The following is a 17,313-nucleotide window of genomic DNA, read 5'->3' on the forward strand; positions in this document are numbered from 1 at the left end:
CACATTACCTCACTTTTCCAGTGATTCTCAGTTATAGTCTTCACTTAGATAATTTAAGCAAGTAGGATGTCATCAGAAGAAGCTAAGCACTTCGAGCTACATTTTTTTGTGTGAAAATGTGCTATATAAATAAATGTTGTTGTTGCTGAGAACCCAGTCCTGTAATGTGACGTGCCAGGCTCACTCCAACTAGTCCCTGACTCACTCCGACAAAAATCAAATGGACTTGATTTTGTCTTTAACTTAAGGACCAATGAATACTCATCTGGAAGTATAATGGATATAATACAACAACCAGGTATTAGGAATGTGGAGGCTTTGGACCTCACCAAGAGAAGTTTGTCCGTTTGATGTCTTGCTGCTTCCATACCATGACAGAATGGAAAAAAGGGCAGTGGCTGCATCTGAACTCGCCATACCTGTTAACCCTTTTTAGAGCACCGCCTCTGTCAGGCAACAATTGGCTATCAGAATAAATGCTAGCACGACTGTTCTAGAAGATCAGTGCTAAGACAGCAATAGTGACAAGGGTAGAAATTTTTAAGTCATGTAAATTAGACAGTTTTGCAATGAGATCAGCAAAACAGTGGGCAAGTCTGACATCCGCCATGATAAAAGTATCTTAAGCGCAGGATTAAAACTTTTTGAATAGCACTTGTAGGCGTAGGGAAACACATCAAAACAAGAATCCACTTGTGAGGGTCATCTTTGTGAAATGATTTGGGCCTGTCAAAAGCCACAGCCATCCAGTTGTATACTTACTTCACAGGTCCAAGCTTTTCATAGTCCTCTTTAATAACTGCTCTCGCTCTTTCTTCTGCCTCCATTCTCACATTTTTCTTCTTGAAGCACACACTTAAATTAAAGAAAAATATTTTAATACATACTCTTCTCTTGAGCTTCATAAACAACATATATATGGAATATTTGCATGCAAGTGAGTGCACCATGCCTTCATTTCCACTGGTGTCCTGGAGTGTGCAATTCACTATTAAGTTGAAAGAATTATGCTGGATTAATTTGATCAATTCCTTTGAAGAATTTGAAGACCTGGATTAAATCCCCACACAGTCTACTCTGTTTGAAACTTTGAGTAGGACATGTCCTTATATCATGGAGTGCACTTGTTTCACCCCTCTGCACAGCTTCAAGTGCTGCTCTGTCATTTTTGTAATATGGTGAACAGAACTGCACACAATACTCCAGAAGTAGTCTCAGTAGTGCATTTAATAATCTGAGCATAACCGCTCTTGATTTTTATTCAATTCATTAATGAACTAAGTTTCTTTTTGAAAGTGGGTATCTCCTCATTCCTCTCTTTAAGTTGAGGCCTTCAAGAGTTGGTTACTGTTTAACATCCAATAAAAGTTGGGCAACATCATTCTGTCCATTTGACAGGCATATGCTGTTGTACATGTAAATCAAATCTGCCTGGGTTTGAACAAACGTACTAACATATGAGACATCTCTCATTCAAAAGCCTGAATTGTCCATCATTATTTAGCACAGCTGACATGAACAGCATACTATTGGCTGCTCTGTGGAGCACATGCTTGCCACCTCTAAGTGTGCACCATGGAAGTATAATAATGGTGGCAAAGTACACATTCTGTCCAAGTCCACCACACAGGATTATATCTTGCTTAACATCTACATGTCTTCTCTCTTTAAAATAATCACACCTGAGAGGATTCATCATGGATGTCTCAGCAATTGCACATTTTATCATTCACTTCAATATCTAACACCTCCCATGGTGTAGTTTCTGTTTTAGATCCAGTTATCAGTACTTGTGATAGTACTAGCTTCAATGTCTGCAAGAACCTCTTTCTTCACAGGGCTCCAGCGTAGGCAACCATCAACTTTGCCATAAACTGTTAAACTGGACATATGTTTATCTGTTAAACTTGTTTAAATTTTTGAGAATCAGATAGCATTTATCATGAGGAGTATACAGTATATAACTAATACTGTCTCTCCAATCACCATTCTTCAAACATGTCTTCTTGTGAAGCTTCTATGAACAACTCTGTTAACAAATCACCATTTACATCTTTGACATTGGATGCTAAAAAATTTGTGCTCTGTAGACTGCATTCTTCTAGCAAGTTTCAATTCTTTTTTATCATTTTCCTTAATTTATTTGCAGTGAAAATTGTTATAGTTTTGCTTATGAAAAAAAAAAAATCAATCAAACCTTGATTGATGGATGAAAAAGATTCATAATGGGCCATGCTGGGCCAGTTCACCTGAAAACATTTTACATTAAAAGCTAGAAACTGAATATCACATCCAGCTGCCTTCTCCTCTATGTTTAAATGCATTACACTATTGGAATAGCAATACATGTAAACACTGCACCAAAGCTCTGTAAGCGTAATTCATCTTGAGATGGGGGCTTCACTACAGATAAGTGCCACATAAAAGCCTCATGCATCCTGTTTACATGAAAGTGAAGTTAGTGGATTGTTTGTTCAAGGCTCATATTTCCAGCCTGTTTAGAGGCATGCTGATGGAATGTTTAAATGTGTCTTCCACAGCTTACAAATTGTTCAACAGGACTAAAGTCATATATCTAATGTGTCTCGAATTAAACATTGATACAAGCAAAGAGAGTCTAATGTGCCATCACATGGTGTCAACACTCAATCACGTGAATGCAATTTAAATTTCTGTACCTTGGACTGAGGCCCCCGTACAGGAAAGAAATCCAGATCCATCCCAGAAACAGAAAGATGACCATCAGGGGAAAGGCAAAAATAAACCAGGATCCAAAGTTAATCATGTCACATTTTGGGAAGAAGCTGAAAATCAAAATCAGTTTTGTGACGTAAGCTTCAAAATCATAAAGAAGGAAATAAACAACAAGGCATGATGGTTAAGTCCAGATGTATAAAATATTTCTGATGTATTGATGTAAATAAAAATCATTTGAAAAAGTTATACCGAGTTTATTACTTCCTTATCTCATAAGTTTAAAGACAGTAACATCACATTTTCTTTGCAATGTGAATTTTAACATAAGAAGAAACCAGTAGGCAATATTAAATTTAGTTACCAAATTGCTTTTGAAACTAAGCATTGGTAGCTATAAAAACAATGTGTCTAAATAAAATAAGTAACTTCATGAAATGGCTATTATGTGGTAAACCTAAAGCTTGTATCATGCCAGCTCCCAAGTCATTCTGCTCTCTTGTTGAATAAGTGCTCTGTGGTGGTGAAGTGCAGGTAACCAATCACACCCTCTCAGGACTTCTAAAGAAAGGTGTCAATTATTGCTATCTTGAAACTAGAAAAGCAAACTAGGGAAGAGCTATCTGGACCCCCCCAAGTCTCTATGGGACAATAGTGGAAATCGACAATAGCAAGCACAGCCAAGAACCTCTGGGCTAAAAAAAGACCTTCATTTTCTTTAATCATAGATGACATGCAGCAGCTAAACTTTTATACTCCTCTCTTCCTGATTGATTTACGCTATGTATAATCATCAGTTTAAAATTCCCATCCACATAGAAATTTATATATAAGGTGGTCCAGATCTAATTATGCAAATTTCATTACGCTATAACTTATTAACTTTATTACATTGAAAATCACCTGAAATATCCCAGACCATTGAGAAGTGCACAAACTGACGACATGAAGAATTGTCTTTGCGCCAAACTGAAGTCGTCCCCACATAAATCAAAGTCATCCAGACGATCTGGATCTGCATAATTAGATCCTGACCACCCTGTACTAATAGTTCAGCTTTTTTATTTGTGTTCGAATGAAAGCAAAAAGAGGAAACAATGCAAAATTATCTGACACATCGCTAGCATAGACTCAGATAAAGGGAGCTATCATGCAAAATCAATAGCAAAAATCTTAGAAATTCTGTTTTAACCATTGGCCATTTACATTTTAGGAGAAAACTCAGTAATAACACAGTAATATAGAAGGAGAACAAGCCAAATACATACCTACTGAGCTGTCCCACCAGGATGAGGTTGGGTGATGTCCCAGTCAAGGTAGCAGTGCCCCCAATGCTAGCAGAATATGGGATGGCGATAAGGAAGCCCTTCCAGACATTCTTTTGGTATTCTGCCTCCTGGCGGATTTCCAATGATGATTGAGTGTCAGGCATTTCCTGAAAATCGACCCTTGAGAGAAACATTTGAGAGACACAGTAGCTTTGTTATGATGACATTTAGCAGTTTGGCCTTAGGGAAAAAACAGCTTAGTGGTAATGCATTTTTCTGTGTTTTCACCAATATGCTGAAATTGGCCCCTGACAAAAAGGGCAAATGTCTATCCAAAGTCACCTTCTGAGAAGAACAACAATAATTACTGCAGAACAAGAAACTAGAGGTGCAATTGCAATTACGTTAATCATGAAATTAGTTTTGGGTGATTGCCATGAGTTCAAGGTACAATGAGATTCTTACTGCACAAGGCCAGAGCTCATTCTATCATTCATGTGTGGGAGAGAGCAATAGAAACTTAATTAAGGACTTGATGCTGAAAGGAAATAAAAAATGAAACTGCTGCTGTTATCCAGTCAGGAGATCAGTAGCACAAGGTAACTGAATCTTGATGATTAATTTGCACATGGTAATGACATAGGAGACACACTGACCCACATACATAGACCACCATTGCTACACACATTTGAGAAGTGTTTCTCCCATTTTAACTATTGCGTCACTATATGTCATAACAACAGCAAACTGAGTCTAGATAAGCATTGTGGTCTATGGATACACTATGCGTTAAAACACTGCGGCTATATTCTGACATGGCATGTTTGTATTTCCAATTAGAGAATAATGTTAACTTCCTTCAGTTATTCCTTTAGATATGCAGTCATCCTTTATGATTTATTGGTGTTGTTAGGCTCATTTTGTGATTCATGTGTTTTGAGTACTGAAATCTGCATTTCCTGTGGCTCTTCATTATCAGCTCTCTTTAACGGCAGGCCTTTTGAGTGTGACACACCATTAACTTTAAATGCATATATTTATATCTCTCTATTATAAAAAAAAAAAAAACTTGCGATGAGACGTGATCTTTTGAAGAGAGAACTTTTGAAGAGAAACAGAGAGACACTTTCTTGTCCCGTAAGACAGGCAGGTCACGTCATACTTACATCCTTTGGAAGCAAGTCCTGGGTGGCACGGTGGTGTAGTGGGTAGCGCTGCTGTCTCGCAGTTAGGAGACCAGGGTTCGCTTCCCGGGTCCTCCCTGCGTGCAGTTTGCATGTTCTTCCCGTGTCTGCGTGGGTTTCCTCCGGGTGCTTCCTCCCACAGTCCAAAGACATGCAGGTTAGGTGCATTGGTGATTCTAAATTGTCCCTAGTGTGTGCTTGGTGTGAGGGTGGGTGTGTGTGTGCGTGCCTTGTGGTGGGGAGGCGCCCTGCCCAGGGGTTTGTTTCCTGCCTTGTACCCTGTGTTGGCTGGGATTGGCTCCAGCAGACCCCCGTGACCTTGTAGTTAGGATATAGCGGGTTGGATAATGGATGGATGGATGGAAGCAAGTCCGTGAAACACATGCAGAGCATGTTAGAGATAAAGGAAGTAGGAAAATTCAATAGTTTCAAAAAAATGAGAGTAAATATTTCATTAGCACAACCAAACGGAAAATATTAATCAGTGAAATAACATAACAGCAAAAAGAGATCGCATAGTGTTTAAGGATATCTGGGGGACAATAGAGATGAGGCATTTTAAACGTTCAAAGCACCACAATGGCGCATAGCGCTGGCGGATGAGGGAAGGGGTGTGGTGAGCAAAATGCAGATCATGTGATACAGCAGCACCAGCAAGCCAGCACCTGATCGAGAAAAGAGGAGGTAAAAAAAATGTATTTGTTCCCCATTGTATCACCATTTAAGAGGGGTTTCGGAGGAGCGGCCGTGTCTCATTGAGGTGTGTTCAGCCCCCTTCTTCACAACGGCACGTAGCGCTAGTGGTGGGAAAGGGGTTGACGAGTGAAGCTAGCAGGAAGTTTTTAAAAATGAAGCTGGCAATTCTTTCACGCTGACATCAGCTCCTACAGTATTGCTGCAATGCTGAACGACAGAGAACACAAACAGCTGAGGTTAAAGAAAGGTTTGTTGCTTGCAACTATTCATGTTTATTTTTAACATGTGCTTTGTGATCTCTACACACGTGACACACATTTAATAGGGCCATTTTAGGAGAGTTTGACTATTCATTGTAAACAGAAGCTCTCTGCTCTCTGTTGGACCAGGTTAACAAGAGCACCCATGAGCTTTGCAGTTCAAAATCTTGTTACATTTATAGCCCCTACTTTGAGCGTCGTCTTCATGAGGCATTGGATTGCTGTAAAAATGTGACACCCAGGGAGCTGTGTAATCGCTCCTACTCACTTTTAAGCAAAATTCACTCATGGTTGTCTATAGATGTATATATATTATACATCTATATGTCCAGACATATATATATTATACATCTGGCTTCGGCGAGACTAACACCAATAGACAACGACTAGAATACTAAATTTTAAATGCAGCATCACGCAACAGATATAAATAAGAAACACAGTTAGCAGGATAAGTGGTGCTGAGAAACCTTATAACCAGAGACTAAAATCTATCCTAGAATCTTGTGATGTCAGTTCTGACGGTTCTGTATATTCTGGCAAAATCAAAAGGGAAGTGGCTGTGCAGGATGGCTGATGTCTTTAAAAATATTGTTTCCTTTTTCTAAAGGCTCCATCATATTACACAACTTTTCCCACAATTTTAAATCGCAGTCTTCATAGATATAACTTCAGCATGTCGTGAGCTGTCACGGCTCACCTCATGATTTATACCCATGTAATTTGACATCCTCAAGATTTAGTGTTTGATTTGTTCTAAATCATAAGGGTGGGCTCAGAGAGTGTGAGAGCTGACAACCACACAAGGCACAAGGAATAAGGAACAAAGTGGTTTTCGGCTGCATGAAAAAATGTCAGGCTTGTCTGTCTGATGTGTCATGTATGTGGTACTATGATAGAATGGAAAAAAATAAAAAGATAAAAAAAATTGGGCTGAGATTGTGACTGAACTTGCTGTACCTGAAAGACTTTATACAGCACCAGCCCTGTCTCATAGCACGTGATTTATTGGTACAATACTTTGGAAACTTTGCTGGAAAGTCAACATAGAGTCATATAATTTGTCTTCTTATGATATCTAGTTGTGTAATTTGAAATCCTCTTCCAACAAGATCAACAACTGCAGTTCCCTCTGACCAGAAGTTGTGAAATGTGTCATCGGTTTAAGGCAGTGTGTGTCGCTGTGTAATATTCTAAGCCACCTTCTTCACTGCTTTGTGGTGGTGAGCAGAGCACATATAGTACCAGCAGTGATGCAAAGTAATGAATTACGTTTACTCTCATTAAAGTACTTGAGTAATTTATGGAGGAAATTGTAGTTTTTAAAGAATTTTAAACACAAACACTTTTGTGTTATTTTGCTCTTTAAAAATGATATTATTTAATAATGATTCTACTTTGTTACTTTTTCAAGACATGTCTTTACAAACTACAATTGACTGCCTAAATCCAAAATCCATAGTTCACAGTGGCTAGAAAAAAAAAGAGATGCAAACATTTTTGGGTTCGTAAGTCATGATCCTGACATTCAATGGCCATCCTGTTCCCTGGCTCTAAGTGGGCAGATCTCAGTAAACTGCAGAAAGAAATCTTCAAGGCTCCAGACAGGGACAAAGAGATGCTTAATGTAGTTGATCACTTTCAGGTTAATACACATTCACAGCACATCATGGTGCTAATCTGCCCTTCATCACAAGTACTCTTCAATCAGGCACATTATTAAATGTGCAGAAAGCACTATGGAAAGTATATGGCACAAAGGCAGGAGCCCAAACATCCTTTGTGTGTGTGCTTGTGTGTGTGTGTGAGAGAGAGAAAATGAGAGAAAGGGCAAGTCAGAGGGATACTAGGCAATAACATGCATCTCAGTGGCTTTGAAATAGGAATGGCTGTGGTCACCACAATATACTATATATCCAGAATAAGGAAAGGCAGTCCTGTTAGGGTTTTCATAGTGTGACAAGTGTAGGCCAGCACTTCAAATTCTTTCTGTCAGCTGTTAAGAGTTTATGAAAGGGGCTGATATGACTCATGCAGAATAATGCAATCGAAGCAAGCAACCATTATAAATTGTAGAATTAATTGTTAGAAGAAAAACTTTCTTTCTGTACCGTTCTTCCAGATTGAGAAATTGTGCTTCAGTTGGCAAACTGTGTAACTTCATTGGTACAATATCTGAAATGAAAAAGGAATAAGTGCAGGCAGTTAAGAATGACCCTATGAAAAAATGAGTATACTTTGAAAAATTACAAAGACTGACCTCCAGGTATTTATGGGAATGATACAATGATTGGAGTTGACAATGCCACCACTCTAGGTCACCTTGTTCCATTTTCAGAAAACTGTTACATGGAGGAGCTAACATTTTTATTAATTCGTGAATGGGTAAACTCAACATTTGGTGAACTAATAAATGGGGAATTGTCATTGAAATATGCTTGAACACATTGCTCCGAAGAGTCTCTTTATATTCAAAAGTGCTAGAATGCATATGGGGGATTGCCATTAAAAATGAATAAACAGAAGAAGAAGAAGACCACTATCACTTACTAAATGATCACTACACACACATTATATATACAGTGGATATAGAAAAGAATCACCCCCTTCAAAATATTCCCATTTTTTTTTTTTGCTTTACATCCTTAAATGAAAACACACAAACCGATTTCTTTTCCACCTTTACTTACTCAATGCAATCTATAACATCCAAGTGAAAGATATCACAGCTGCAGTTCAAAACTTGTTCAAAAACAAGAAATACTGAGATGAATAAAGGATCAGTGCCATGCCAATGTCATTTTGTTGACCCACCTTTTGCTTTAATGACAGTCTTGAGCCTGTTGGGACACTTCTCTATCAGCTTTACACATCTAGATTGAGTGCCCACTCTTCTTTACAGTTTAACTGTTCAAGTTTGGTCAAATTGAATGGTGAGCATTGGTGGACTGCTATCTTCAAATCTCTCCACAGATTTTCAATGGGATTTAGGTCTGGGCTCTAACCACCATATCTACTCTATACATATAAAGTCCTAAGCCTAATAGTGTAACAGTGACGTTTTTATGTCATGGCTTTAAAATTGGGCTTATTTTAAAACCTACATATATATGTTTGATATCATTCTTCTCAGAATTTATCAAACTTTAATGTGAATTTGTTAGATTTTCAGATTCTTATTCCATTTTTAAATTATAAACTAAAAAATATCAAGAACACACATCTCGCAAGACAAGACTTTGTGCCAAGAGATTTAACCATGCCACAAAATAAAAGACAAAGAGACAAAGAACAAGTTGCTGTACAGGTTTGTTCGAATGTTCGAAGCGCCGCACGAGATGCAGATCATGTGGCACATTAACAGCAGCAGACCGAGCAAAGAAGAGGTAAAAAAAAACTGTATTTGTTTCCCATTGTATCACTGTTTAAGAGGGGGTTTCGGAGGGTTGACCGCCTCTCCTTGGGGTGCGTTCAGCCCCCCTCTTCACAACACGAGTGGCAGAGACGCAAAGTGGCTGGCGAATAGCACAGAAAAGTGGGGTTGGCGAGCAAAGCGAGAAGGGGGTAAGCCCATTAGTATATATATGTATATGAGGTGAGACACAAAAATAACCCGACTGGGCTTAGGGCTTTCCTGGAAAAATGTCTGGAGGTCGGCCAGACATTAATCATAGAACGATATACCCTCCTTTCATACCGCCGACCGGCATAGGTATATCCTATGAATAGCCCAGTCAGTATTTGCCCAACAATCGCTACACAAGATGCTGCAACAATGTCGGTTGAAAAAAATCGAACAGTGAGACAAGACAAGACAAGACAATGCTCCCGCTCACAATAAAGCAGTTTTTGAATGAGAAAAACATTCCTGTCCTCGATCATCCTCCCTACTCGCCTGATTTAGCTCCCTATGATTTTTACTTGTTCCTGAAAATCAAAAGTGACCTGAAGGGAGCACATTTTTCTTCGATTGATAAAGTGAAGATGGAAACGGCAAACTTGTTGAAGAGCCTCAAGAAAGAAGACTTCTTGCACTGTTTCAATCAATGGAACATACATATGGTGTAGAGATTGGGAGGATATAGAAGGTGTTTAGAATGTTGCAATTCATCAATAAATATTTTTTTTTTACCAATCCGGTTATTTTTTTGTCTCACCTCGTATATATAATGTACATTATCTCTCTATTATAAAAAAAAAAAATCCTGGGACAGAAAGACGGGAGATGAGACATGATCTTCACGTTAAGATCACAGAAGATACTTAAAAGACCTGCGAGACAAAAGAGATAGGCAATAGAGCGTCTTGCGGAGACCTTAAAATGAGACTTTGTGACAAGAGATTGACCCAGGACTGTCTTGCAATGACGCAGAATATGAGATTCTTGCAAGACACGCCCTACTTACAACCGATATCAAATGAGACCACGGGCAGTTGTGTACAGGCTTTAAACACATACAGATCCAGGGTCTCAGCGGATATAAAGTGTATAAGGACAATATGTTATAAATGAAACGTCGATGACTAAGCGAAGAAGAAAGCAACATGGAGAAAATAGACTCAAAAGCGTTGGAGAGAAAAAAGACCAAAAAAGAATAATCTAGGTGCAAATTCAGAAAATAAGGAAAGTAATTATCAGCCTATAACTACCCAAAAGAAAGAATGTCTGACTTGCCTAATGAGATAAATACCAAAACCTGCCCAAAACCTATATATATATATATAGTTTTTTTACTGTCAAATAATGCAAAGAGTACACGTACTCACTGTACTGTCCGAGGTTTGAATCCCAAGAGGAGGTGAAGTGAGTGTGTACGCCTGATGAGCCTAGAATTAGGGCGAGACATGTGTTGCATACTCTTTGCATTATTTGACAGTAAAAACTATTCAACTATTCTATGATCTGCTTCTCGCAACTGAAACATGGCACCGTGGTGGATGTTTGCCAACTTGCAAACCAACCACAAGCGTTACCTGGTAGGTAACCACCCATACAATCAGATTGTGAATCAGACTACGAATGCCATTTATATATATAATAAGAATAATGCAAAGATTTCAATTTCTCTAGGAGCTGCACATTCTTCTTCTGTCTACATGGGCTTTTCTTTTTTTTTTTTTGTATATTTTTGCTTTATAAACTACTCATCCAGTTCAGGGTACATTCAGTGTCTATCCCAACACAACCAATAAGGACACATCCTGGGATGGGAAAGCAATCCATCAAAGATCACACACACAACCATGCCAGGCTAGTCCTGAGTCACCTAGTCACATAACACACAGAATCCTGCAATGTTGGTGGGAAATCAATGAAAGCAGGGAAACCCACACAGATATGGGAATAACATACAAACTCCACATAGGTAAAGCTAGGCCGGGAATTGAACACAAGACTCTTGGCCATGCTGACCACTGTGTCATGAGACTAAATACTGTATTATTAGCTTGACAAGCTGACAGACAAACCGTGGTTAATCTACACAACTTCCCTGAAAGCTGGAATATCCATTAAGGATTCTAATTCCAGCAAAAACAACAGGAAACTCCCTTAGTTTCTTTCAACTGAACTAAAACAGTAAAATACAAGGATTAAGCAAATAAAGAAACATGGATGAGGTGGACTTGATGTTGCATTTAGTAGTTAGGATGTTATGCTTTAAAATCTTAAAAGATGTATGTCAGAATTTGAACTTAAATTACATGAAAAAACAAGAACAAAGAGCATGACAAAAGAAGTAATGATGAATATAATGGTGAATTGACTGAACAATGGATGGTTGGGTGTAAAAATAATGCTATGCCAGAAAAGGGCTCACTAGATTAGAAGGAGGAATAAATGAGAGCAGTAACAGCCATCATGGATATAGAAATGGAAAACAGAGATAAGCACAGACCAGCACAGTAGCTGATATACTGTACTACAAAATGTAGAAAAAAATACACAGTATATGAGGAAATCAGGGTGATGTGCTGATGATGGACTAATAAACCAGATAGGACATACAGTATGAGTCAGAAGAGAAAAAAAACAAACAATAGCAATGATGGAGTATCACAATCTCAATGAATTGCCAAGCAAAAGTCGTAATGACAGTTGTCAACCAAGTGATGGCAGGCAACAAATGTTATCAGCTTTGAAATAACCTGATAACAGAAATGATTATGGCTGAATGAAGGCACCAAGAGAGTTGTCAATAAATACACAGTGAAACTGCAAAGGAGCCAATATCAGATCAGATTACTAACACCACAATGAAGACATCTGCTCATCAACACTATGCAGATGATCAGATGAGGCAAAGTAAGCAAAAGGAAAAGGCAGCCTGAAGAAGAATCCCAAAAAACATCTAAAAAACACACACATACAGAGTACAAAAGGTGGAGATGACCTGGAAGACACAATAAGATTAAATCAGGTTATAGACAGACATAGACAGACAAAAGTAACATTGAGTGTGTTTAGATGCACACACAAAACCAGGATAAGGTAAATAATCAGGTTAAGGCAGAAATCTGGTTTCTTAAAAAATCCTGTTTATATGTGGGAGTTCACTAATGGAGTTCTTCTTTGGCAAAATGTTACAGTGTCATAAAAATGCACAAAAAAGCTTAAATGTCATCAGCAATTGCCATGAATCCAATAGCAAGCATGGAGAGATGGTCTGAGATTGTGCTGCTGTTCATATTTTCAACATACATTTAGCAATTTCTGAAATGCTGAGAGAGATTGCTTCAACCAGTAGAAGGAATAATGCGATCACCCAAGCACTTGCCCCTGGATCTTTGTGGATGCTTCCACCATTTTCTAACTGTGATGTGTTTGTGCGCAGATTACAAAATCCTTAACTGAAACCTGGTTAAGGGTTTATACAGCCAAAATAACGGTTATTTGTGGAGAAGTCTACATGTGTTAAGCTGGTTTATAAGACCAGCATCCCAGTTTCTCTAAATGGAAAACCTAACTGGTTTACATGGCAATGTATAAACCAAGTCTCTGTGACTAACCAGAGTATTCAAGCACATGTTAAAGCATTGAATGACTAAACACGAAAAGGATAAGAACAGAGCATGCTCGTGTGACATGGTGAAATGTGACTAAACTAATCCAAACTCATTTAAGGAACTAGACATGAATGAGGGTCCAGATGATAAACAGCTGGAGGACATTGACTGGGGAAGACTGAATAAGAGGGAAGGAACACATGAAACCCTGCAGTTTACATAAAAAAGTCTGAACTTAAAAAAGAAGAAAGCATTAAAATTAAAATAAAAGAGCAAGACAAACAAGTGCTGTGGCCTCAGACAGTAAAGAAGTGAGTTGCGTATTGCTACTCACTACTCCAATAAGACACTTACTCTGCAAGTTTACTGTGCAATGCATCATTTGAAAGTGCTTTCAGATAAAAGCATTGAGTGCATGCACTTTCCAGAATGTCATATGTGTGGCCTGTGATGGGCAGGCATCCAGTTCAGAGTTTCTTCCTGCCTTGTGCCTGAATCAGCCATTATAGGCGTCAGAATTCTACAATCCTGAAGTGACTTGAACTGGTTAGTGAAAATGGATGCAATGAATGAACAGACTTGTGTTGTATTATTTTTCTGTTGATGCTGCCCATCTAAGCACTGGTCTGATCCAACACACATTGACACAAAGTTTAAAATTTCAATTATACAATGAGATTATCTAATTGACCGTTCAGCACTTGTTCATAAGTTTGGCTGCATGACAATCTTTATTAGCTGCAGTTTCGTTACAAGGCTCTACTGAGAGCACAGCAGCCTTCGCCGAATGGTACTTGGCACAAAGTAAATCCCAGAGGATTGCAGGGACGGCACAAGGTCTTACATAATAAGATTTATTGTATAACCCCAAGAACAGCAAGGCAGAATACGGCAGACTGGTGACTCTTTGTTTTAATGGCTAAAAGAATCTGATCATAACTTTACAATTAAAAAGTAACATTTGCTTTTGCTTACAATACATAATTAAGGAGAAGGGCCACGCTGGCCTGCAGTCTTCATAGAGAAAACAGGACCGAAAAGCTTGTGGGATGTTCATGACAAATTCACCCTAGTTGCCAAGTCTCCTGCATCCCATCATCCTCATCATCACAAGCATACACTCAGCTAAAGGATTATTAGGAACACCTGGGGGCTGTTCCACGAAGCGAGCTAACCTCAAAATCCAGGTTTATTTCGATAATCCCGTTTTAATTTCTCCAAATTCGGTTCCACGAACGAGGCTAACCTGAAGCTCTGCCTAATTACTATGCCAACATATGCTCTTGGACAAGCCTGCTCCGTGGCAGGTTAGTTGTGAAGCTTATCTTAGCTTGATGAATATGATTGGACAAGCCATGTGATGTCACAGCACGACATTCTGCGGGGCTGGGATTATTCTGCTGCTGTTCTCTCCCTCTTTCGCACACATCGACCCTCTAATATAAAATTATTACAGATTACATGCAGGCGATTCTAATTACTTAGAAAGTATAAAATGACAAGGAGTGCATTGAAGGCTTTTACATGAATAACCATGGCGTGCCCATTTATTCATAATCCAGTTGATGAGGGAGCGAGGCTCATTCGTAGAGCTTTAAGGCAACAGGTTCCACAATTACTTCGGCCCAGGATAGATCCGTTGCATTTTGCGGATGATTATTTATACGAGCGCTATAGATTTAGTAGACACAGTATTGCATATTTGTGTCAGTTATTGGAACCTTACATTTCTAAAAACACACGTTGCTCTAAAGCCCTTACGGTTGCACAGTCTTTGTGTATCGCTTTGCGTTATTTTGCCAGTGGTTCATTTCTGTACAGTGTGGGGGATGCTGAACATTTAAGCAAAGCTACAGTGTGCCGTGAAATCAGGAAGGTTTGCGTTGCATTAAAGTCCTTTTTAAATATATTCATTACCTTTCCTGGCCACCGAGGAATTCTTGCCATTAAGGAAACTTTCTTTGGAATTAATGGTGCTTAATCTTTAAACATCTACTCATTTACAGCACATAAATCATTACCTGATAAGTAACTGAATTTAATTTGTCAGGCTTTCCTAACGTCATTGGAGACATTGACTGTACACACGTGAGGATAAAGGCTCCAGCAGGTCCAACAGAGCCTGATTACATAAACCGCAAATCATATCACAGTATTAATGTACAGGTAAGTACTGATAATATCTCACATTTATATACAAGAGGTGAAAGTGTAGTCGTCCAACATTAGCAATGTATGTCATTACCATTTCCTAAAATGTTTCAGATGGTATGCACTGCTGAACATCTAATTTCAAACATTGTGGCAAAATGGCCAGGATCAGTACATGATGCCAGAATTTTTCGAGTCTTCACTGGCTCAAAGCCTCAGACAAGGCAAGTCAACTAAAATTCACAAATATACTATAGTTTATTATACTACAGTGTAATGTGTCTACTTTCCATTATAGGAGTTTTTCCTGGTGTGCTGCTTGGTGACAGAGGATACCCATGTCTACCGTTTCTTCTCACACCATATACAGATCCTGCAACACAAGCAGAAAGACATTTCAACCATGCCCATTGTAAGACAAGGGCACGCATTGAAATGACATTTGGACAGTTAAAATCCAGGTTTAACTGCCTGCGGCATCTCAGAGTTACACCAGACAGAGCGTGGGACATTGTAGTAGCCTGTGCAGTTTAAAGTACCTTACAACTGGTAACAAAATGCATATGTAAAAGGAAATTTTAATGACTATACATTTTGAAGGCTTGAAACTGTTCTCATTTAGTTGTTAAATAGTTTGACATCCTTAACACAAAAGTTACTAAAATCATGTTCTTACGCATTTAACTTGTCAGCTATTTTCTGCCATGCAGCCTCACGAGCTTTGATAATACAGCTCGTGTTCCTCTTTCTAGTTATTATAGCTTTGTAGTCCTCATAGGCTTGTAATAATAATTCTTGCTCCGCCTGCGAAAAAAACGCAGCTCTTTTCTTAGTTTCCATTCTTACTTATCCAGCATCGATTAACAAGGCTACCTTTTATGTCGCGCGGACGCGCACAAGCCTCGCTTATCAAGCTTGGCTTGAATTAGCGGAGATTGAATACACCTGAATTTTGTTCGTGGAACTCAATGAGCCTGAAGTGAACTGTTAGGCTAACTCAAGCGAGGCTATTACAAATAATCCTCGATTTTATAAGCTCGCTTCGTGGAACAGCCCCCTGTTCAATTTCTCATTAATGCAATTATCTAATCAAAAAATCACATGTCAGTTGCTTCAATGCATTTAGGGGTGTGGTCCTGGTCAAGACAATCTCCTGAACTCCAAACTGAATGTCAGAATGGGAAAGAAAGGTGATTTAAGCAATTTTGAGCGTGGCATGGTTGTTGGTGCCAGACGGGCCGGTCTGAGTATTTCACAATCTGCTCAGTTAATGGGATTTTCACGCACAACCATTTCTAGGGTTTACAAAGAATGGTGTGAAAAGGGAAAAACATCCAGTATGCGGCAGTCCTGTGGGCAAAAATGCCTTGTTGATGCTAGAGGTCAGAGGAGAATGGGCCGACTGATTCAAGCTGATAGAAGAGCAACTTTGACTGAAATAACCACTCGTTACAACCGAGGTATGCAGCAAAGCATTTGTGAAGCCACAACATGCACAACCATGAGGCGGATGGGCTACAACAGCAGAAGACCCCACCGGGTACCACTCATCTCCACTACAAAATAGGAAAAAGAGGCTACAATTTGCACGAGCTCACCAAAATTGGACAGCTGAAGACTGGAAAAATGTTGCCTGGTCTGATGAGTCTCGATTTCTGTTGAGACATTCAAATGGTAGAGTCAGAATTTGGCCTAAACAGAATGAGAACATGGATCCATCATACCTTGTTACCATTGTGCAAGCTGGTGGTGGTGGTGTAATGGTGTGGGGGATGTTTTCTTGGCACACTTTAGGCCCCTTAGTGCCTATTGGGCATCGTTTAAATGCCACAGGCTACCTGAGCATTGTTTCTGACCATGTCCATCCCTTCATGACCACCATGTACCCATCCTCTGATGGCTACTTCCAGCAGGATAATGCACCATGTCACAAAGCTCGAATCATTTCAAATTGGTTTCTTGAACATGACAATGAGTTCAATGTACTAAAATGGCCCCCACAGCCACCAGATCTCAACCCAATAGAGCATCTTTGGGATGTGGTGGAACGGGAGC

At 39.1% G+C, this 17,313-nt stretch overlaps 1 protein-coding gene across 1 annotated transcript in view; it reads right to left on the bottom strand.

Moving 5' to 3' along the window:
• Positions 1–17,313, bottom strand: part of slc13a3 (solute carrier family 13 member 3) — a 128,540-nt gene that overhangs the window by 75,385 nt on the left and 35,842 nt on the right. The window contains exons 4-7 of the mRNA XM_039734979.1: positions 8,214–8,277; positions 3,963–4,142; positions 2,679–2,804; positions 763–855 (exon numbers count right to left, since the gene is read on the bottom strand). Of these exons, the coding sequence (XP_039590913.1) occupies positions 763–855; positions 2,679–2,804; positions 3,963–4,142; positions 8,214–8,277 (463 nt within the window). The remainder of the gene's footprint in view (positions 1–762; positions 856–2,678; positions 2,805–3,962; positions 4,143–8,213; positions 8,278–17,313) is intronic.

Source organism: Polypterus senegalus, chromosome 14 (assembly GCF_016835505.1).
Source record: "Polypterus senegalus isolate Bchr_013 chromosome 14, ASM1683550v1, whole genome shotgun sequence".
NCBI classification, from domain to species: Eukaryota; Metazoa; Chordata; class Cladistia; order Polypteriformes; family Polypteridae; genus Polypterus; species Polypterus senegalus.